The 24,130-nt window shown below is 46.5% G+C and overlaps 1 protein-coding gene across 2 annotated transcripts in view; it reads left to right on the top strand.

Moving 5' to 3' along the window:
• Nucleotides 1–24,130, top strand: part of LOC135367202 (uncharacterized) — a 178,268-nt gene that overhangs the window by 65,371 nt on the left and 88,767 nt on the right. The window contains exons 1-2 of one of the 2 annotated variants that reach the window (XR_010414389.1): nt 14,981–15,078; nt 16,396–16,454. Coding sequence is in view for 1 of the 2 variants with exons in the window: in XM_064600359.1 (XP_064456429.1) it covers nt 16,396–16,454 (59 nt within the window). In the remaining variant the exon portion in view is untranslated. Of the gene's footprint in view, nt 1–14,980; nt 15,079–16,395; nt 16,455–24,130 lie in introns of those variants that run through there. The other variant, XM_064600359.1, reaches the window with a different exon arrangement.

Here is a 24,130-nt window from a genome sequence, read left to right as displayed (position 1 = left end):
TTTGGGGTGGTGGTTGCGTCAATTGCGCGCGCAACTGTATTGCCTTGGCTCAGAAGACCCTACGTTTCTGGAAGCCGGGGTAGCAATGGCCCCCTTGCCCTCCTCCCGTGACGGCGCCCATGATCTAAAGAGCGATATATAACCCTTGTCGAACAAGACGTTAAACATTGAAAAGCAGCAAATATTTCGGAATACCTCTAAACAGGACATGAACAACTTCCTTTTGTCCAAACAAACGAAGGTTCTTGAAGCGCCTGGACCTGATAGGAGTCCTTTATCAATCAGCACGTTCGATAAGCCCCCGGTATCTATACGCAGTTATGTAACGGGGTAACCACCTCCTGAACAGATCAAATATATATTAGCGTTGTAACTGCCCGTACGTGACCTTTCCCTGTCCGTTGTGCGTGTCTTCTTTTCTCCATTTCTGTTCTGTTTGTTCTACTTTGCTTGTTACTCTCTGTATAGCAGGCAGGTCTGTATCAGACTGCATGGGCATACTGCACGTGCGATAAAGAATGCCCAGTCTGAGAAAGATAATCTTTTTGCCAGACTGGGCATTGCTGCACGTACTGGTAAAGTAGTTATGCCCAGTCTAACAAAGATAATGTTTTTGTTCTCCTACGGCATTGCGATTCCAGAAGTGGTGGTACGTTGTTCCAAGTTGTTCGTGCACCGTTGAGAGACAGACACAGAATATTGCAATATGCATAATCTATGTCAGCCGTTAATATTCACATCGAAAGAGAAAGCCCACCAAACTTCTGTCAGAGGCACCGTTGCATTCGAAATGCTGCCATAGTGGATAATGATAATGTTCGCGAGTATATCACGACTAAATGAGAAATACCGTTTGACATTACCGGACAGTTTGAGCTCCAGGACAGTATTCGACTTACTGGCCTAACCTGTCTCTCCTCGTTTTTCATCACCACAGAAAGCCCACTCCAATCCAAGTCGAACTCGGCTCTGGAGCTCAGTATTACATGCATGGACTGCTTTCATAATTTTGTATCAGCGTTGCATTGTGTAGAGCTTTCCATGACCACTTGCATGAGGCTCAGTGGGATTCAATGTCCGAACTTCACGTCCATCCCATGCACAGTATACCTACGCACCAATTCTCGGCGAAACGTTCCCTACTATACTGGATTATTGACTGGGCCAGACTTTCGCAAGGCTTGGTGATTACCGTATACGTGGCAATTTTCGCGAGGACCTAATTTTCGCGAATTGCGCGAATGTCACTTTTCCGCGAAATTAAGGTCCCGGGAAATACGTGACACCCCTATAAGAACTCTGTGGTGCAGGATCAACGTAGTGCGAAATTAAGGTCCTGCGAAATACTCCCCAAACGTGCCTCCATCCGAATTTGCGGATCATTAAGACCGCAAATTTGACCACTTACACAGTAATACCAATTCGCAACGAAACTTACTTGGCAAAATCGGCGATCATTTAACATTAGACTTTCCAGTTGCGAAGTGCGACTGTATTTGTAAACATTCTTCTATTGCGTAGACATTAGATTCATGTTTGCAACCCGTAAATATCGACAAACGGAACAGCAACCCCTCATAAATGAAACGTCAGGAACCGTTGTCAGAGTACTCTTTATAATTAGATAATGTTCACATTCTACTCTCATCGCAGCTTCTTTCTGGCAAAGCCGGTCTCCTTTGTGCGCGAGGCAATAGGCAATATGAGAATTCAGAAGCCCTTCTATTACACGGCAGTGAAATATATGCAGCCCACACTTTGCATGTGTTGTGTGTACGGCGAGAACGGCGTGAACGGATCCAGAGCTCGGCAGGAGTAAATTTCATCGGCAGCCTGCTCGCGACATCTGCCGGGACAAGGAGGAACGCGCTCGTCGCCGCTCTTCGTTCGCTCTGGGGTTCCTCTCTGCACTCACAAAATCCATTTCATACGCGCATTATGTGAGAGCATAGCGAGCTGCTGGCGAAAGTTGACTTCACCACATTACATGGCCTGTTAAAGCGGCCATGTTATGGAAGACAAAATGTTCGACAAGCATTCGACTTCATTTCCCCCCACCATGTTGATGTTTATTGGCGAAATAAATAAGTAAATAAATAAAAGAGAGACACTTAATTCATCACACGATGAACTCGGTTACACATCATGTTATTTTTCATGAACGCATATATTTTGTGTTCAATTTAAACTTTTATCTTTTGACAATGCGACATTAATATGCCAGGAGGATACTACATATAGCTTGGAAAAAGAAAGAAAGAAAAAAACTGCATTATCTGATGCAGCGAACGAAAAACTGTTTTTCTTCTCGGTTAAGATATATATGTTATGTTATCTCATCGTCTGGTGGCACTGCGCGCTTTTCATGAACCCACAGGTGGCATTTGCCACACAGTCCATCAACTGTTCACCTGGTTTGCAATCGTAGCATTCCCTATCGCAAACATACCACGCTATCAAATGTCTCCCCAATATTATGTTGCTGCGTGTACACACAGAACACACAGGACCCGCACCTAGCGTTTGCATTATTCCCAACCACGTGTTTCCTCGGCACAAACCATAATCTCATTGGCCACCATGACAGCCACGCACTTGGCTAATCTTTTTAAAAAATATCATGCATCAAAATGTGACACTGTTTTCAAGCACAACACACACACACACTCTCTCTCTCTTTCGTTGAACCTCAACGTGAAAATTCTTTCACGGTTCCCTGCTGTTTAACTGCGCTCTCAACACCGACACGTTTCGCCCTCCTTCTGCAACGGCCAGCACTGTTTACTCTGTCACGACTCCGACGACGACGACGACGATGGTGGTGATGATGATGATGATGACGACCAAGCCCCGCCGCATCAAACGAACCAAGAAGAACCCGGGGTCGAGTCGGCGGATTTTCGTTGGAAAAAGCCGTTTTGTTGTCACCTGCGAAGACTCGCTTTCCCCCCGCTGCGGGTTCCCATCTGTCCTCATGGCCCTCATGAATGGATGGCGAGGCTCGAAGAATAGAATCTGTCGTCTAATCCTCGGGTCCCCAGATCCTCGTGACAAATTCCAGCGCACACCTGGACCGAGGGGTTGTCCCGCTCCCTTTTTGCAACAAAAGCAGACCCGAAAACCTTCCCAGGGACCCGGGAGAACGACTCAACCTTCATAAGGCACAACTGACGCTGCTCGACTCTCTCATCGATGCTCTCTCTCTCTCTGTCTTTTTTTTTCTATATATTTTCCCGGTCGTCCTTTCAATCTGTTCCCAGTTCCCGACCTATCGAGACCTTTATTTTTTTTTTTTCTTTGTCCGGTCCCAACGCTTTTCTCCGGGCTTGAAACGCGACATTCAGTATCCTTTATGCAGAACGAACTTGTTTACGGACAAACGTCGGCAATTCGAGAGTGTGCGATGCTCCTCCTCATCGGTCGTGTTTGCGCACTCGCACATCCAAGTGGGTACGGATTACAGAGTCGTCGCCCACTTCTTTGCGTTTCACCCGAGCAAGATTTTTGATTATCCAGCAATGAATGGTCGTGAAAGAGGTGCTGGGTGTTTCCCGCTCAAATAAAGAGAGTGGCAATATTGAATATGGCCATTGGGAAAGCGACATCGGCCCGCGCGCATGTGTATAGATCCCCGCGTCGCCTATTCAACACAGTTTTCATACAAAGTGTACAACAAGAGTCGATACGCTGTAATCATTGTTCAGATGCATTGTCGCAAATGAGGTGTGTAACTATACGTTGTCGCTTTCTGTGCTCTTGAAAATGCCATGATACTCTAGTTAAAAGGTGGTTTCGTGAAAAGGGGCCTTTCAAGAGCAAACGGCGTTCAATGCAAAGTGACTTCGTCAAGTGGTATACACGTCGATGATGTTTGAATTGGTTTCATGTGGACTTGTGATTATATAGGAGATCTTCACCATTTGTAGCATCGCCCTTTGAGCAAGGCTCGAACGTTCTATAAGGTGTTGAGTATTATTTTGATCGTCTTTCTGCTGAAAGGCTTGGTTTGTTATCCGGTTTACTGTGATGACAGTGACTATACAAATGAAAATTGTCTCGCATTAAATATTGGCGCACGCTTAGAAAATACTCTGGCTAAATTAATTCGCATGAAACTATTGCACTACTATGTTGCAATGTTTAATAACCTGCTATGACGTCAAGTTTCGCCCCAGATCATGCTTCTGCTTGTTAATGGGGCGCTGGGCTGCATTTTTAAAATTGTACAGCGACACGAGAGGTTGTTTAGTTTCCGTAGGATATATGTCTCAGCTAGTGGACGACTTTCATTTTCATTTATTTTTTTCATTTCACTTATTTATGTGTATGTTTTACGACCGTAAACCCAGGTACGGAAACACACGTTTCCAGTATACGGAATACGGCTATTTCGGCATGGGTCTTAGAAACTGTGACGATGGTTGCAAACATAAATTCAGTGCGTGTAGCTTTCAAAAAGAAAGAAAAAGAAAATTGTCTGCATATTTGTGTATTGTACCAAACGTCTTTAAATGCAGCAGCTATATATATAGGGCCATCGTTGGCTGTAAATGTTTGGAGAAACTCTTTTTGAAACACTATTAAATTTTGATTGAAAGCATTTTAATGTCTTGACTTTGTGAAATCCTTTTATGTATTTATTCATTTATCTTTTCATTGTGATTACGGTGGCTACACAATTCCAGCATAAACCGCAAGCACCGTCTGACAATCATGGTGGTGCTGTCACGTGACGCTCTAAAGCTGTTACGGACGGACACACACGGCTGTGGACGTTGGCAGACCCTAGAAAACCTTCCATCACGCTACCGACTGAACCATACCGAGGTCGGTTTTCGCTGTGCGCCTGCTGTGCTGCGTCTGCGCCCCACCTGCGGTGGTTGGAACTGTCACGTGCTCTCACGTGGTCCTATAAAGCTACGGACGGACCTACGCGGCGGTTGTCCAAGATATCATTTTAGTACTCAGCGTACAAATCGCTGCTGGTATAATACCCTCTCCTGATGCATACTTACCCTTCCACATAAGGGACGAACATATACCTATATCGCAGCACGATGGCGGCGTCCTACAAAGCAACGCGATTTCGAAGCATCCGCACAAAGCCCGCTAATGGGGCAACAAACACACAGACAAAAAAAAAAAGGCGATCTATGCCTTACGATCGAATTGCGGCTTAAGTCCTTAGCGTCCGGGCTGACAGCGCTGGGATATAAGAGATCAAAATGGCGGTGTATATAAGCAGCAGGGCCGTGCAAATGTTGCTATCGGTAATTACGGCAGCAGTTGACAAGCCGGGCATATACGAGGCCACGGCGCCGCCGTCGGTTGCCGGGTGATGCAAGGCCGTTTACGAGCGCAGAGACAGCACCGTAAACAAGACAAGCGGCTGCAGCGGCAAACGCCTCGTAAATCTCCGCACGTGGCCCTCTAGTTGGATCGTGAGTTTTGCGGCCTTTTTCTCTTGTTTCACCCGCGCAGGTGCCGCTGCCTGCGGCCGATTTTCGTTCATCAACGAGTCGGAGGTCGGCAACCTGTGAGTGTGATGTGTGTGTGCGCGCGTCAGACCACGATGGGTTACAAAGTAAATCGCGCTGCATTCTAAAAACAACTTCACCGCGTAGCACGCTATGCGCCAACCATTGCCACGAATGATATGGCTATCGCGTCTGATTCGAAGAGAGAAGTGGGCGTACGCCTTTTTGTGTCAATTTGGATATGTGAAAATTGCCACAAAAGGGGCGTACGCCCCTTCTCTTTTCGAATCAGTAGCGATAACCCTATCGTTCTTGGCAATGGTTGGCGTACAGTGTGCTATGAGGTGAAGTTCTGTTTTTAGAGCGTGGAGGCAGGCCCACGTGATGCGTATTGCAGTGCGTAAAATGCTGCGTGAAAGCAACGCGCGTAATATGCGGAGCGGACCACGAATGGCCACGTTTATGCCTGGGAGCCTTCATGCATAAGAGCGGAATACCATTGGTGCCAAGACAACGTAAGAGACTGCCTGGAAACAGAAACACGCTTCCGTGACCTGTACGCGTTGCGTGAAATTCAGGACCCACTTGACCCGTAGTCCCTCGCACGAAAAGGTTGTAATGTGCGCGAAATTTTAAGCCAATGTGTAACTCACGGCTTCATACGCAGTGAAATACGCACGTCCGGCCGTTACGTTGTGTCACCTGTGCGTGAGACCGGCTACTCTGTAATCTACATTGTATAACTTTACTTTGAGATCATGAATGGGGAGCTTCATCGCCAGGGGTGATACTCTACCCCATTGTTGTTGATGCGGGGAATGAAATGATGAGCCCCTTCACAATAAGGATCGAAGTCCTACGGTGTCCGAAAAGGTCAAAAGAGCTTAGAGGGCAGAGCGTTGGTGGGATGGATTTGGCCAGGGACGAAGCAGTGTTGAGGGAGAGAGAGAGGTGGGGGAGGGGCGGGAGTCCATCTGATTAGGAGGCCCGGAGGGTGCGGTTCGGGAAGGTTGGTAACTAAGTAACTAAGTAGTAACTAAGGACTAAGTAAACGACTTTATGACTAGGCACTTTCCGCATATGACACTGACTACAGCTAAATTATGCGCTTTAGATGTGAAACGCTATTCATCTTAAACTAAGTTTGAATAAGAATCACTGGTAGCACATCCACTACGTCGTCCTATGCTACTGTGGTGATCGACACTATACGTTTGTGTAGTGCGTCGCTCGCAGTTGTCTCGCGACGTAAAGCTCCGAGTTACTAGTATACGTTTGTGTAGTATATATAGGAACTTGAGAATAAAACCTAAGACGAAGGGCAGAACGACAAACACCACTACCGTGTGCGACGTTCTGTCCTTCGTTTCGTATAGTTTTCTACGCTTTTATTCTGAATCATGTGCCAACTACCAACATGCCCATGGTGCATGTACCAACATGCCAAGAAGAAGAGTCTGTGTTCGAAATATCGGCGTCCTGAGGCACTTCCCTTAAACATGCGGTGATCAGGTTTTATCAAATTACAGTATATAGGCACGTTAACTCTGTACTATTCGCAAGCGTTGTCCCTGTATTTACATTCGTGCAAAAGTCTCACATGCTCTGCAGTTCTCTGTATGTGTTGCGGTGCCATATAGGAGTCACAAAAAATAAAATAAGAAATAGTTACGTCTGCAATCTCTGTGGGACGATCTATACCCACTTGGACGAGTACCTTACCTTTGTTGGTCCGAGAGCTTCAGCTGCGTAATGTTTATTGAACAGTCATCACACCGAGAACGTTCCTTCAGAAAGGTAGCATTGCGTTGCCTTTGCTATAGGTGCGTTTATCTTGCAAAGCGCCGCATTCTTGAGTCTTACAGCTCATATTCTAAGACATTTCCTGTCTGTCTTACAAGGCATGCAGCAGAAGCCCGCGTGATGGTCCTCAGGCGAACGGCCCAATGTTGCCAGATATGACGGTAAAGAGACTGCAAACGATACTGGTGTGCGTATGTATTATGGAGTAAATGGGCATATTTGGTCCACTTTCTTTGGATGCGAATACGGGTTTGAGAAGCCAGCCGCATTGTGTCCGTATACCAGGTCGATTCAGTAAGTACGTCTGAAAAGGAGCTCACGTGGCTTTCCCAAATTGACATTTAGATCGCTGTCAATGGAGGACGTTTGCAGGAAGAGTGTTTTCATGCTTCAGCGACTCAGGCCCCGTTCCACCAATCCCGATTAACATTTGAACCGAGATCAGCGGTTTCTCAACTTGAATTTAACCCTTAACCCTGCTTCACCAGGGGTAGTTATTGTCACTGAAACATTCATCATGTCACTAAGTAACTTTGCTAATAAAGAACTGAGTGTTATCTTCAAGTTTTAGCGTATATTTACCATGCTGAATATGTGTTTCGGTCAACATAAATCAATTTTATTCCCACAACACTGTAGTGTCTAAACCACAGTTACTGCCAGTGGCCATTACACTTGATACCCCCAGATAGAATATACTTTCTGATACCACATTAAAATCGGATGGATACAAGACACAGTCGGCGTGTCAGCTTATAACGTCTTGCCAGCTCGCAACACTGTTCTCTGCCACACATAGCAGTGGGTGTCTGCATATAGTCGCTGTCAATATTTACTGTGTGGAATCCATCCCGCAATGTAGAACACTTCCCAACAGGGCCTTATCATAAAAAGCGTTTCTTCCTTCCCCCCCTTTGGAGTCGTCATGAATCACGACTCCCACTTTTTGAGGGAACGACACCCCCGTCCGGGGAGAAACGCAGCGGGGATTTTACGGCGGATAGCGACTGAACGGCTATAAATATCCCGTCTACGGCTTCATCTGCGGGCATTTATGACCTACTCGGCAGGGGCATTTGCCACTCTTCAAGCAGGTTTGTTTCTCAGCAGAGTGTAACACAACGCTTGGAGCTAGGAACGGGTGTTTCCACTAATGCGTCGGTTCTTTCCATGCCTGTTTCCCACGATGGGGGACTTTACGTGCGGATCAGCGCATCCAGGTGTGTCTGGGTGTTTAATTTTTATAACCCAGGTCGAAGACGAAGAGTTGACACCGCACATCAACTGGGAATATATTGCGGTAGAAAGCGCTTGTGGCCTATGGGACGATGAGACAGCTATGAAGATCATGCAATGGGCCGGTGATAGGAATTAACGAAGACGTCCTCTTTGTGATTGGACGTGCCCTCTAGCTACACTTATTTGTTTATTTGTTTATTAGTGCTACACAAAATCAGGAACACACTTGAGACTTGACGCGTAGATGATCAGTTTATGATTTTACAACGCACTAGCCGGCACTTGCACAATAGGGACCAATCCAACATGATGAACTAACACTACAGTGTTTACTTGTAGATGAACTAGCACTGCACTGTACACTTGTATATGGACAGCACTACAGTGTAGATGGACTCTCACTGCAGTGTACACTTGTAGATGAACTATAGCACTACAGTGTACACTTGTAGATGAACTGTCTATAACACTACAGAGTACACTTGTAGATGAACTAGCAGTACAGTGTACACTTGTAGATGAACTAGCAGTACAGTGTACACCTGTAGATGAACTAGCAGTACAGTGTACACCTGTAGATGAACTAGCAGTACAGTGTACACTTGTAGATGAACTAGCAGTACAGTGTACACTTGTAGGTGAACTAGCACTAGAGTGTATACATGTAGACGAACTAGCACTACAGTGTATACCTGTAGACGAACTAGCACTACAGTGTATACCTGTAGACGAACTAGCACTACAGTGTATACCTGTAGATGAACTAGCACACGAGAGTACACTTGCAGATAAACTAGCACTACAGTGCATACCTGTAGATAAACTAGTACTACAGTGCATACCTGTAGATGAACTAGCATTACAGTATACACTTGTAGTGCTAGTTCATCATGTTAGACCTGTACATTGGCCCCGTTATGATGGGGGCCAGTATTCACCCACCGGTTGGTTGCGGCGTTCTGTTGTCGCGCCGTCTGTCTGCCAATATGGCGGCATGTCGGTCCGTGAAGATCGTGTGTCTTGGGTCGACTTCATCAGCAACTGTGCCGATGCCCGCCTAAGGTGTCTAAAGAGACCGAGAGGAAACTCCCAGACAGCATAGCCGTTGCCGGATTCGCCTCAGGGACACCTCCCGATCTCGATCAGCGTATAGAAGGCAGTTACCTTGTTCTTATTTTTCTTTAGCTTTCGCACTCCTTGCTAGACAATGTCACTGATCATGGCCAAGTGTCTAGGATGACCGCTACGCATATGCAGTCTGGAAGGCGACTCGGTTCGAACCCCGTCCTATAGGACGTGCAGTTTATCGCACACACGCTTTCACTCATAAGTATGGGCACAGTACCCTGTGTGATCGACTGAGGATGTGCAGCTCTCCCAAGCAAAGTGCTTGACAGCACACGTGATATTAAGCCCGGCAAACCAAGAAATCGTCTGCTTACCTGTGTTTCTCGTCTGGCAAACCTGTATCAGTACCGTATACCTTCCTTCCGAGCGCGTAAGAGAGTACACATATAAATGACATGTTCTCAAGTTTTCCTTTCATACACGTTGATCCGACATACTGAACACGCTCTGCCGCTTACAGAAGGAGAGACTACATGCAACCAAGTTTTGCTGACGATTTTCAAAAAGGCATAATCCACCCTGCTGAGAAAATGTTGCTGCGTAATGCAAGTAGGACATTTTAATTGAATGCAGGACTATAGTATTAGGAAGGCTTAGTTTAATGTCAAGCATCTGAGTGATTAGTTTAAAATTTTCCCAACGCTTTTTGTCTTGGTTTTGAATTCTGTGAATGTAATAGTTGCTGGTCCTGAAGAATTGTGATGGCAGTACTGGTATAAAAAATATGTCGAACAATCGATGACAATCGGGAATTGTGGGCAATTTATTTCCGTTGTATTACTTTCGTACGTCTTATACGGGCGTGTGAGAAGATCCGACGAGGAGCTATCATATGTTGTGGAATACAGCTGTGACGAGGAATAAATCGAATAAAATAAATTCTTGGAATTATCTCCTAAAACCGACAGAATCGTTCAATTAATTAAAAACTTTATGCGCGACACCTTCTATTTCAAAACTGAAAGTAGTCGCCCTAATATGTATTCTGTCTCCCAGCATATAATTTGTAGAGCATATAGTATGTGTAGGTACTGTATTTACCCTACGCAAGCAAGTAATGCGACATGAATCAGTACACTCGCGACACAATTGCAACAGAAACGTTTTATTGATCCGCTATTATTTACACTGAACCAACGGAGCCAGTAATTCGATATATGCTTTTGCACACAGAAAGTGATCGAAAGACAGGCAATTTCAGCACTGCGGCACCCAACCCACTCTATGCCCACTCTCAGCGCGCCGGCCACCTGGTAGTACACGTGTCCACCGCTGGCGGCACTGCTCTGCGTCAGAAAATAGTCCGCTGCGAAGCAGCGGGAAATCAAAATGGAGGCAGGAAAATAAAAGTTGCAGGGGGGAACAGGAATCGATTCACTCTCGCGGAGTGTCAACAGTAGAATGCTAATAATGTTTGAAGAGTAGTAGTTCGCCATTCGTTGAGATTGCGTAAACACTCGGTCGAATCTGGGTGCACAAAACAACACCCCGCTAATAGCAGACGACAGAAAATAAGTAAGCAGACGACGACGAGTTCTCTCTCTTTCGGTTCCACTTTCGTGTCGCGTTTTGCATGCGAATGGAAAGGTGTCTCGGTTACGATAAATATATATAAAAAAAAAGGGTGAGAGCTTGTCGGGTTTCAGCGTGACCGTCTTTCTAACTGGGTTTTACGGCTGATTGCCTGATTGATGGTTTTCGGAAAGCAATTGGGATGTGCTACAATATGAAATGGGGAGGTATAAGCTTTCCTATAGCTCTAGACGTCTTTCTGCTAAGAATTTGACGCGTCATGGTGTGAGGTATAAAAGGATTGGGAAGGATTTAGGGCGTAGGGAAATTAAGGAAGAAAAAGCGATATTTGATTCAAAAGGGTGGTGGGTTGAGGTGATTGCTTGGTGGAAGGTATGATTTTTATCTTCACTTGGAGGTTACTAGGTAATTTCACTTCGCAATCTGGAGAACAATGTTTGAGATATGCTTGCGTTTTTTCTGTGTATGCATTTTCGTTCAAACTCAGAATAAATCTCATGGCAAACTCAGGTAACTTTAAACGGAAGAAATAATCAGATTGTAAATACATGCAAACCTTCCATGCTGAGAGGAAACGAGCATGACTCAGAAATTGTGTGCAGAGGCTGATCAGAATTATGGAAGCGAACATACTTTCTGGAACAAGCCGATCTTCGACGGATATAAACCAATGCACGTCCTTGGAAGGTTCCCAAAACGGGAAGCCAATAGGACATGCATGCCCGGATGTATGTGATCTTATATAGTTATGTTGTCACATTAGACGTTTATTTATTTGTTTCATCCAATGTCGTGGTCATGTGCTGTATACACCTGTATATATGGCTGTGCCTGTGATATCATTGTGGAATTCCATGACATTCCACATGACATGCTGTCACGCGCCGGTGATATGAAAGCGAGTTATGACACCGCGTGTATCCCTTGAATGCTGCAAGCTGACTAAACGCAGTAACAAGGCGCACTTCCTCAAGCCTTCCACGCACGCTGTACATATTCAGTGCTCAAACCCTGTAGACATCACATGGTGCACCGTAAACCGAAGTAGAATCCAGTATTATAGTGATTGTGAAGATATACCACAAAAAATTCTTATTAGTGTTTAATGTTCACAGCAAGCTGACGTGACTACAAAAGCTGAGCTAAGACCACGTGACCACAAAACCATTACAAGTGCGCCATATAGGTTTCTCAAGATGTTGCTGGTGCTGTTACATCCCTGAGACGTACGTGGATATAACTTTTAATTGACCATATTGCATCGACCAACGGCAGGCGACATAAGCAAGCGGTACCGTGCTTGTCTTGGCCTCACTGAACTCATCTACGGCACTGTTCGTGATTTTATTTATTTGCCGAGTACTATCAGGACTTGCACTGCGGGCCTTGGAATAAGCAGCAGTGGGTACGCGAGTCGATGATGACGCTGTCGCCGGTGCTTCGGCCTTGTGATTATGAAGAGCACGCGCACGCTACTTACTTGTACATGCGTGCAGAGGCTTAGTTAAGCCTATGGTAGCCTCTTTCGAGGGAGATGAGCCGTGAACATGCAACAGCGTCTGCGTCACCCCCTTTTTCAGGTTGGGCTTCAAGGCTCCATCAACTGTATGGGTTTTATGCTTTTTTGTTGTCCCTTGTGAGGTCTGGCACGCTGCATGAACGATGTTGTGAAACTGTTATGGTTACGATATATAGCAACTGCATCCACCAGCGGTTCCATGAACCGCAGTGTAGATGTCTTCATGATGTTTCTTGTTTCAGCACGTATTGCCTTAAGAATTATTGCGTATGAAACAATTAAAGTTTTTTCGTTGATATATAAAGGGTTATGTTATTTCCTCGCCGGACATGAGCTTCATGTAGATAATTTAAAAATCAATCTAAATACCCCAAAGCATACTTTCTTTCTTGTTCTCAAAGTATGCAGTTCGAGTGCAGGACTTAGTTGTAATAAGACTGCATGCTGTAAGAATGCTGGCGAAGCGCGATCCGTTTGTACGTGTTCTATCAGCTGTAAATCAGTGTAATTTTCGTACGATTTTTCTGCTACTCCGTTAATAAACATGTAGCCACACCTATCTCGTACGACATAAATTATTGATACACCACTCAACCAATCAAGCAATAATCTTTCACCGCTTGATAAATTCTCTCTGTCTTTCAACAGTCGCGTACACACGTAATTAAACTAACCTGCACTGCCGTAACTAACTGGTCGCAATACATGGACGCGCTGCTGGTGGTGGTGGTGGTGATGGTGAAAGGGCTTGCCGTTGTCGGCCTCACGTATGTGGGCAACGTCACGACTGACGCCCTGGGGAAATATGCGTCCTGGGCCGACTTCTAGGGGAACTGTGCCGACATATGTCTGAAAGCGTCTGAGGAAAACCCAGGAAAAACCCCAGACAGCACAGCCGGCACCGGGATTCGAACCCGGTGCCGGCTGCGCGCCGGCTGTGGCTGGTGACGCGCTCCTGCACGTCAAGCAGAAACACGAAGTAAACCAATACTAACAAATAAACACACACACACAACACCTCGATACGCGTGCAAGTGCACAATAAGCCATCTCATGTTCCTCAACGAACCATAATGTGCATAATAACAGGCACGTGTATTTCTATATTACTTCCCGTTTTTATATCTCACATCTGCAAGTAAACAGCTCAGGTGCGCACGAGGCCCCGAGTACGCACAGGTGTCTCTGCCGTGTAGCATCAGCAGCAGGATGGCATGTTGTCCGGCCATATGTCGCAGCGGTGGCGCTGTTGTCGTCGGACTCAATCTGGTCACGCCAGGCCTCGGCCGTAATGGTGATAAATGGGAAACGCTCAGTGGCAGCACTGGATGAGATCGATTTCGTCGCCCCGATGGCCGTTCGAGTAATCCCTCGCATCATGTCGGAGCCAATCCTGTGCTAATCACGCATTGCTTGCCTGCCCAACAACTTCCCGTTCTGAGTTATGGGGCTGGTCATTCGTTCTCGAGTGACTCGAGGGTCTGAAGAAGTGGTTTGTTTGGCGGGCCTAAATTTTGCGGACGAAGTTCTCGGAGTGGGTCGGGGTTTGTCGTGAGGATTGATGCGAGGAGTCGGTTTCTGTCTGCGTTTTGTTTGAAAGTGAAAACTTTATGGAGCCAACCGCTGTGTATAGATGCGTCAGGGGCTTTTTAGAGTCACGTGGTACCACGTGACAGTGCGACATCCAGCACGTAACCGTGTGCATGTATGTGTTTCCGTGTGTAACAAGCTGAGGACATGTCCAGATCAGAGAGGGGAACCAGGTATGGAGAGAAGACGGTGGAACTGCAGTATGACACGTTACATTTTGTTGAGCTCCTCGTGTATTCTGAAACTTAGACACTGTCAGTTAGAGGCATGAGGGTGCCATCTGCGTAAGCGGTCACGTGCTTCGGAGGGCGAATAGGAGCTTCGTGCTCTTGGATGTCATTGCTGCATTCCTGCGAGCGACGATACGCTCAAGGAAGCCAGGCCATTGTCCATCCGTCAATGAGAACCAAACTTAAACCCTAAGAGCCCCTAAGAGACGTGCTCCAGCCCTTGTAGGGACTCAGATCATATCTTACCAGATAGGAAAAAATAAAAAGAAAGAAAGAAAGAAAGAATGCCAGGTCTTTAGTTGGAGCAGTCACGTTGGGACTTTAGCTGGAACTGGCAAAAAAGAAGGAAAGGCTGACGAGCGTATTTATTGTCGTTCTGTGATACGCAGGTATGTCACCAATCCAGAGCCATCTAACACCTAAATGCGAACAATTTCCTCCTGGATTATGAACATCCGCGACGCAGATCCATTTCCAGCCCTCCTGGGATCTTGTTTGATGTACGTCCCCTGGAAAGACAGATGAACACCCTTTTAATCGAGCGATTATGACAGCAAAGGTATCATTTTAGCACAGCTTGCGTTCGCCTTCGTCAGCATACCTGCAGCTAGTTCACGTCACATTGAACGAACAACAACAACAACTCTAAAGACCGAAGGGAAGCTTCAGAGAGCACAGTCGTTGGTAGGGTGCACGATCCTGCCACCTACCATGCAGTACGACTTTGGAGCAGCCACTAAACAAGGTTGCACTTGGGTTTTTCAGGCGATTTTTCCGACAGCTTTCAGCATAATGACTAGGCTACCTCCTTCTTGCTAGGTGCTTTGTCCCTAGTTGTCCACCTCTGTGCAGCTCTCATAGCCAAAGGTGCTTCGCGGTGCTCAATATTGAATTAAAACACTTCCCTTCTCCTTCTGCCAACATGCACGCACATTTCCTTTCACATCCACTCGCATAAACAAACAAGAAGTGGTTTGGCCTTTCTGATATCGGAGTGAAATGTATCGCCGTATTGATGATGTAAGCAAGGGCAGCTGCGTTCGACTTGAACGCGAACAATGAGTATACCGCGTGCCTCCGCTCTGTTTTCTTCCTGCCTCGATGTCACGCTGTGGTGCACGTGCCTTCGCGGTCCACGTTTACGCGCATGACGTTAGCTTCCTTTAGGAAGCTGCATGCGTTGCTCGAAATAATTGCTCAGGAGGGCTATGTCGTACGTGTATTTGGCCATGTGACAAACGTTAGTTTATAAACAGCCAATGGGGCGGGAGACGCAGGACAGCTAGAGTTATACTAATAATAGTTCGGGGTCTTACGTGGGACAACAGCCGTGACCATGAACGACACACCAGCGGCATGGCCGCTCGTTGGTGGTAGTCAACGTTGTGCTGAAGATTGGGAGGTGGTTGGTTCGAATCCTACCACCGGCTGAGGTTTTCCCCTGGGTTTTCCGAAGACCTTCCAGACGAACGCCGGCACAATTCCCCCTGAAGTCGGCCCACGACGCATACTAATCCCCCTTCCCCCACTCCCTCCTGCTGTCCTCTCTCCACCTGTCCACTTCTGTGCGTCGCTCATAGACACGGTTGCTTCGCGGCGCTAACACTGAATCAAAAAAAAAAGAAAAAAGAAAGAACGACCCCGCAGTGGTCGGTCCCTGGATTAATTTTCCACAAAGCCGGTGGCATTGTCACTGGCTTGCGTAGCGCTGGTAGATAATAATATTTAGATTTCTAAATAGGACCCAAGAAGATCGTGGTTCAATATTGGACCAAGATTGGGCCAGTATTGCCAATATTGGGCTGAGATGTTGTGCTGCTTGGGGAGTTGATAATGAGACTGAGGATTCTCAATACACTGTTTTTCATATTTGCAGCTTACGTCCTGGTTTGGTTTTGTGCTTCCGTAACGCCACATCACAGATGTCGACAAAAGGTAAGGAAAATACATTTTAATGTAGTCAATATGTGCATTCATGTAAACGTGCGATGGGACCTCACAATGGTCGGAGTAACTACATCAGTTACAACTATATTTGTAGTTACTTATTGACGACTGTGCCTCCATCCACGTCTCGCGTTGCATCCCACTTTCTCCTGGACAGTGTTTCCTTTCTCAACCCCTTCTCTCCATTGGCGGAAAAGGAAAACATTGGACAACAATGGACGGGCCACCCCTCTAGCTAAAACAGTGTACGCGCTTTCCCAAGTGAATAGTGCATGTCCGAGATCTAAGAACTGTTCTTTGGAGGACACAGACTTCGCATTATGTTGATTAAAAGCTGCCGAGATGCTACTCACGCGGCCGGTATCGACCCGGGCCTTCTTAAAAGCCGTCACGTGGCCTTGCATTGTGGGCTCTCTTTGCTTCTTTGGAGCGCGCATGCAGCTTCTGGACAAGGCACGCTGCTTCTGAGTTGTTCTTTTTTTTTCATTCTTTCCTCGATTCAGCTTTTTTTACGATACCCCAGAGACACGCCCCGCAAAATTTATATATATTTTTAGGTGTTCCTTGTGGCGTCTATTTAACGTAAGAGCAGCGTGCGTTTCATTGTTCTGGCGTTACTTCAGCCAGCTATAGAGTACTGTGAGAGTCCTAAACCTCTTCCACGTGAGAAGTTAGCAGGCGTAGGAGACCGCTCCTTTCTCCCAGGGTCCGGATGGAAGAATCTGCATGAGACCCTGCGCGTGCTCTTGCGGGCACTATTAAAAGCTCAATACCGTTATTTTCTGTCTTGCCTAGTTCTTGTCCGTGAAAGTAAGTACCATACTAGACGAACGCCAAATGCAGCTTCGATATCAGAGCGATTCAAGGTCGGAGAAAGTAAGATCGGATGATGAGCAAGATGGGCAATTAATTCTCTTGTCCATACACATAGTATCCAGCTTTCAGACCCCATAGCCTGATGCCGAAAACCTCACCTAGAATATACCAGATTGAACTGGTTTGACTATTGCAGGTCAAGGTCAAGAGGACGTCATTTCACGCCATTACTATTTATTTATTCCCACACTGAGTGCCCACAAACAGCTCATAGGCCTTTGATAGCGGTGCACCATATACATAAAGAAGAAGACAGAAATACAAATTAATCAATGCAAACAAACAATCTAATTCGTGCGAACAAATTAAACGCTACAGGAATGCAAATTGCGCTTGAGAGTGATGCCTGAATTGACATTAAAATACATTATATATTGGGGGGGGGGAGGGTTATATATTACGCGCTGTCGGTCATCTAGAGGACACTGAGCAAATCTAACTATAGTCTCTCTGCTTATCTGATAGTAAAGCATCACAGAGTTTCATTACCGTTTGCCGGTTACCCAACTGGCCCCATATACATTTCACCATAGCGTCCTCTGCCTCTACAGAGGAATGGAGCTGATGCCCAAACCTGCCACCTCCATCCACAGCGAGATCCAACGTCATATTCCTCCGTATCATTGGATCGGCCCCCGTCTGAATTCTTGGCGATCAAGAACCGTTGGACCAAAATCTCTGTCCTTCGCTCCTTCTTTCTACTTTCCGCGGCTGACGTTCGACTGCAACCCGATGATTAATTCATTATCCGTCCGGAACTCCATAATGGAGGCAGGAAGGACCGAGCTCTTGCGTCACTTGACGAAATGTCCGAAGTGGCTCGTCCCGGGCCATTCATATGGAAATCAACCCTTTTGGCGACGGTCCCTATTCAGAGGCAACGCTGAAAGCTTTCCCTTCCCTTGCTTCTCCTGCTGTACTTTCCATGGAAGAGAACAGTGTCGCAGCGAGTGTTGATCAGAAAGAAAAAGAAGAAGAAGAAGTAAAGTGAACTAGTCGCTCTCATTTTACACCAGGGGGAGTTACTTGGAGAGTAGCAGTTTGAGTCGGAGACGGTTGTCGATAACGGCTTGTTAGGATGTTTCGCTCTGGTTTGTATTCAAGTTGAGTTTAATGAAGGCGGGCGTGCTTTGGGAGCTAAACTATTTACAGGAGAATATAGCTTGGAGGATGTTGCGGAATGTTTTGAGATGAGGCTTGTTCTACTTCTTCCTGACGGCTAACGAGTTCTATGCTGAAGAGCATGCTTTGAAAAGAGGGGGTCCGCTGTTATTCTTGTAGATATCCGCTGTTTCGTTGTCCCGTTAATGAATACAGGATATAAGGCGCATTGCATTCGTGCGCAACAAAAAAATATCAACATCAACAAACATCACTGTAATCTTTCCGATGGGGTTGGGGGTGAGTTGGTATAGTTATTAGAACAAAGAAAAAAAAGGGATTAAGTGCCCAGTGTGACAGGGCACTTATTTTAAGAGCTGCCATGAGACTGAACGTCAACGTGTGAGAGCTACGGTCTGACTGGATGCAAGATCGAATCACTGGCTGCGCTGTTAAAGGTTTTCCCCTCTGGCTCCCGGCAAACTTTCCAAACAGGTGGCGGCTTTGTTGCTCCTAAAGTCGGCCCAGGACGTTGACACCGCTCATAACCACGATTACAGCGCGGTGCTGCCACCGAACCAAACTATCAAGTAAATTCAGTAAGTAATTAATAAGATTGGACATGAGACGAAGAAAAGGAGGGTAAGACACTAAAACGGTGATGAGTATAGGTTGACCTGTACGTAGACAATGGGTCTACTAGGGAAAAAAACGTGAAAAATCGGGAGAAAAGACGTGCAATTCAAACTCTCAACATGCATATTTTAAGTAGAAAAGTCTTGCTTTCAAGCCATATCTATAAACTGCCCGATCGATGGCTTCGCATCACATCTAGCGACGATGACTGATCGTGCTGTAATGTCATCGTAACATGCAATAACCCAGACACAAAGATTAAAGTGCGCTACCTCCGCCTTGTGGTCATAGAAGACAATGCCATGACATTGCCAAGAGGATAGCCGTCATAGAAAGGAAACAAAGACATAAAGAAGAACGATCATCGGAGACATTGTTCCCCTGACAGCACCATGGTCGATGGCGTTGCCGTCTCAAGTCTGAGCGGGACGTCGACACCTCCTTTTCCCTGGACGCGAGATCCTTCGCTCTGTCTTATCTTCTTGGCTGGCGCGTGGCTCAGCCACTGAAGGTCCCTCCTGTGACGAAGTCGTGAGGTGCAAGCGTGGCCTGAGCCCGCGCCGTCCATTGGTGGCCCCTTATCGGGCCACGCATCGCTTGTTCCCCTTCCTTCCGGCGAGAGCGACTTCCGGGAAAGTCAGCACAACATGGCGCCCACCGGAACCGGAAGTGTGCGCCGTCCTTTCAAAGCGCTCTCCCACGGCCCGCGCTCTCTGAATCAGCAGCAGCAGCAGAAGCGGGACTCCCGTCTCGGAGACACGCGGCGACGGGCGAAGGACGTCGACGGTGGAAGCGAGCCAGTAGCTCCTCATTGAATTAGTTGCATGTTCTTCGCTATGTAGGCATTGGACGCGTCATTAGACGGGACTTCGTACTCTGTGAGGTGGTTGACAAGCCAGCAAGGCGGGGTGTTAATGTTACAAAATGAACATTGGGGGCGGGGGGGGGAGGTTGGATGGGGAGATCTTTGGGGCGACGGCGGGATAATGTTTTATCCTTGATTGAGGGCTACCGAGTCGAACGAGAATTTGTCAAGTTTGCGGTTCTGTTGGTCTTTCACAATCTGTGATTCGCAGTTTAAGACATTTTGTGGCTTTTACACCTTTCGTTGGGAAATATGACAACGTAGGCAGAGCTTATAGTGCATAGAAATCTATACCTATATTTCGGGACAAGTCGACAAACTCATACAAGTCAACAACCCCTATAGGTCAACTCCGCAATCTAAAGACGATGCTATAGTGTTGCGAAAACACTTACAGGAGACGACATACTTAGAGCACATCTACATGAACATGCAAAAAATTCGCGCTAACGAAACATGCGAATCGGCTTGCCCGTCATCTTCTCCTCGTATGCTGCACTCTGAATGTGCGGACTACATTCTCCGCTGGCGGAGCAATACCAGTGTGACTGTAGCCCTTATGTTGTCCCGGATTAAATTAGTCTCATTTACATGACCTGACTCGCACGCTTCCGCGTGAGAAGGTAGCTGTATGATGTGTTTCATACTCAAACAAACTGAACTTTACTCGAAAAACTGAACAAAACTAAACAAATTGAACTGAACTCGTCTACCCAAAGTTAACCCTCTCCCCCTGAACTGAACGCGAACTTTACACGTGCAACCCCCTGCAAGAATAAGAAAGCGAGCGATGCTCTCGCAACCTGACGGCCTTATGTTTTCGCCATGCGTCGTTGTTTACGCGAAAAGATACTTCAAAACTAATTATACCACGGGCACGGCTAACCGACCTTTCAATTTGAAATTCCGCGGCAAATTCCACGATCCATCCTTCACGCAGGCAACGTACATAGAGCTGGCACTCCGTTCCTTTTATTGATTTCGTGTCAGTGAAAGATGGCATAGTAGGTACAGAGGAGTGCGGGTTGGTGAGGTGAGGCACGCGCAAGGAAAAATACGGGGTATCAACAATATTTAGGTTATACAAGGCCTGGAAGTACACTTTATAATCTCGAATGCTGTGATTTGTGGGACTGCTAGTGATGACATAGATGGTCAGCCCTCTCTTATCTAGGTGACATTGACACCACTTTCTGATGCCATAGAATGGATTTGCCTTCCAGATATCAATTCCTTGCACTGAATCACGACTCGCGGTAACTCAGTGTCTCAAAAAACATTTTCGGTGTGATAACTTTAGTCCCACGTACGCGTAGAGCACGGTGATCGGGTTCTATTTCTTATTTAAATATAAATTACCTGTAGCACCCCCATCCTACATTATACAGTACATGGTAAAATACCAAGGGCGAACAAATCTGAAGTCAAAATAAGCGTCGTACTTGACGTTCCCAGCATCATATAACGGGCCTCAGCAGATACAAGTTAAAGGACGAAAGCAAGGACGAAGTTGCCACAGGGATTTCCAACTGAACGGCAGCGTCCTTCCAGTAGTTCCTCAAGCACACCTCTCTGAACCGCATGTCCCGTAAAAGCGCACACATACGGTAAACAACCATGTAAACGGCCGCCACCTGCACTTTAAGTCGGAATCCTTTTCCCCTTTTACTTATGCGACTGGATTAGTAGCGGGAACCTCTAGTAAGGAGTAAGAAAAGATGCCGCCGCTTGAGGGCTTCATGCCGCTAATGTGCTACCCGAAAGTGATGTGAACTAAGGCGTAACATGGACACGTCCTTCCGCATCGTCAGCAGAAAGCCCCCTCCTGACAAGTTGACAGGACCGAAAGGGGTGTCCATTGTCTATCGGTCCCATCTTGGAGGGAACAAGTGGGAAGAATAGGGAAGAACCAGGGGACCGCGCGAGTTGGGGACATCAAAGAAACGACCGCTTTGCCCGGGCTAGAATGGTCTTTAGGCTGTTACAGAAGTACAATGACGTCGTACAATATTATATTTACCGTGCGCTAAACAAAAAATAGTATGATGTCCTTGCCGCTCAATTTTTGAGAAGTTCTGCGATGGACCCTAAACGTTTTCAGCGCGCTCCATAACCCTCACACTAATAGCAATACGTAATGCCGAGGCGTAGTTTGGGAATCGTTGGGAAAATAGCATTCAAAAGGTTCTACTCGACTGTGTTAGCAACAGGAAAACATGAGACACGGGCTTTCGTGACATTAGAATCATTGTAAATGACACGTTTTCGCCGAGCGAAATTGGCTTCAATGGAAGTTCCACACAAGAGGACACAGGACGACCCCCTCCACTTCTACGTCAAAGTCACCAACTGTTCAGGACTTTCATTGGCCTAGTCACTGACTGTTTACCTTAATCGAAGAAACGATATGAAAAAAAAAAAAAAAGAATCGTCGCTGTGATATTTACATTGTGCCATGCAAGGACAAAAGCCACACTTTTCCGCCTGTATTTCCGTGAGCGGCATCGACGAGCCCTTGCAGACGACAGTCAGCCTGCAGGAGGGCGATGTGACACATGCATTCCTTTGCAGACGACGAGTTCGGTGCCGTTTTGGTAACACATTTGGTGACGTTCCCTCGAGACAGTGGGCGGAGTGGTTAGGCGTTCGTGATGAGTGGTCGATGTTCAAAAAGGTGTTGCACTGACATTTCGGTTATGATTAGTAGAACCCCGCGCAAACGCCACAGAACGGTGCCACCTGTACAGAGTATCACCTTTCTGCAGTTGTACCTTGTTTTAGCTGTGAAATTCACACATCTACCATTGTCGCATCTCCCAATCAACAAGCAGAGTGTGCAAATTTTTCTCGCAATTTAACAACTGAAACTTCAAAACAGAAAACAACACCAAAAAACGGAAGCAGCCGCAACACGGTGACTTGGATTAACCACACGGGATTATACCTGTAAAAATCTTCGTTTAACTGAGAACACGTACAGTCATTCGGGCCTGAGCTTGCACGCAGCACACACTATCACACGAATTCAGGACAACAACACACCGGTCCCTCAAGTCGCTTCCGCTGCTATGCAATCCTTGATGCAACACCAAACAGCGTTCTTTTCCAGCATATACTGTTCCGGGCTCTCAACGCCAAAACGGCCACCTCCTTCGTCGATCTTCCAATTCCCACTGAGTCTCAGATCTCGCCGTATACATGAGGACCACGATTTTTCCAAGAGACAATACAGACTGAGAGCGAACGCGAGACCGTGTTCACTGTGTGCTGGTTGAGTACGAAAAGCGACGGAGGCTGACGAGAGCGGTTCCCTTTCAAAGAGTCTTTCACAAAATCGGCGTTATTCAGCGATTTCAAAGGAGTCGTATAATAGTGGCGAGATTTCAGCGAGAGGGATCTCCTTTTTTCAAGACGCGCACATTCAAAGGTTTATTCGGTGATCTCACAGAAAAGACCGGCCACGTGAGGACAAAACGGAGCATGCGCGAAAAGTACGTCCTATATCTTGGGAAAACAAGACGTCATACTCACTGTCTTTTACGTATATATAGTGTTTGGCTCTGGATATGTATAGCTGTCTTTTTTGTTGTTGTTGTTTTGTGTGTGTGTGTAATAATGGAAGAAAAGGGCACGTGCCATTTCAAAAGAGAAGGTTGTGTAATGGTTGACGGATGCGGGTCTTTCAAAAGATACACGTGTTCTAAGGAGGCCGCGCAAGAACGGAAAAGGTAGCGCTTTGAAAGGATGTAGTAAAATGCAAAAGAGGCTTCATTAGTTTCACTCTTAGAGTGGAGAACCTCCCCACTTCATCACCATAATATATATGTTGTTGTTGTTGTCATTAGTGGCACTCCTTGTGTTGCTTTCTGCGGTAGTTTTGGTCAGATACTAACGGCGAGGAATGGTATAAGCAGGATGGTGGCTTACTGAACGCACTGGGACACTGCCGAGCATAACATGCGAACCGGCGAACGGTTTCTAAGCTTCTATCCCTGGCGCAATATTAGAAGACATTTCTTGCCGACGACCTGGCAGGCAGCATTAAAATGGGATTGTACATAGATGTAGCTGAGGAATAGACCTTTAACCGAGAAACGTCATCATGACGTTGGTAGACAGACTGAAACCGAAGCAAATCGGAAGGGGAGGGACGGGTTCCACGAATGGGCACTTGTTCGCTGCCTCC

This window comes from Ornithodoros turicata, chromosome 8 (assembly GCF_037126465.1).
Source record: "Ornithodoros turicata isolate Travis chromosome 8, ASM3712646v1, whole genome shotgun sequence".
Classification (NCBI taxonomy): domain Eukaryota; kingdom Metazoa; phylum Arthropoda; class Arachnida; order Ixodida; family Argasidae; genus Ornithodoros; species Ornithodoros turicata.
The sequence above is the reverse complement of the archived record's forward strand: the minus strand, read 5'-3'. Positions and strand labels throughout refer to the sequence as shown.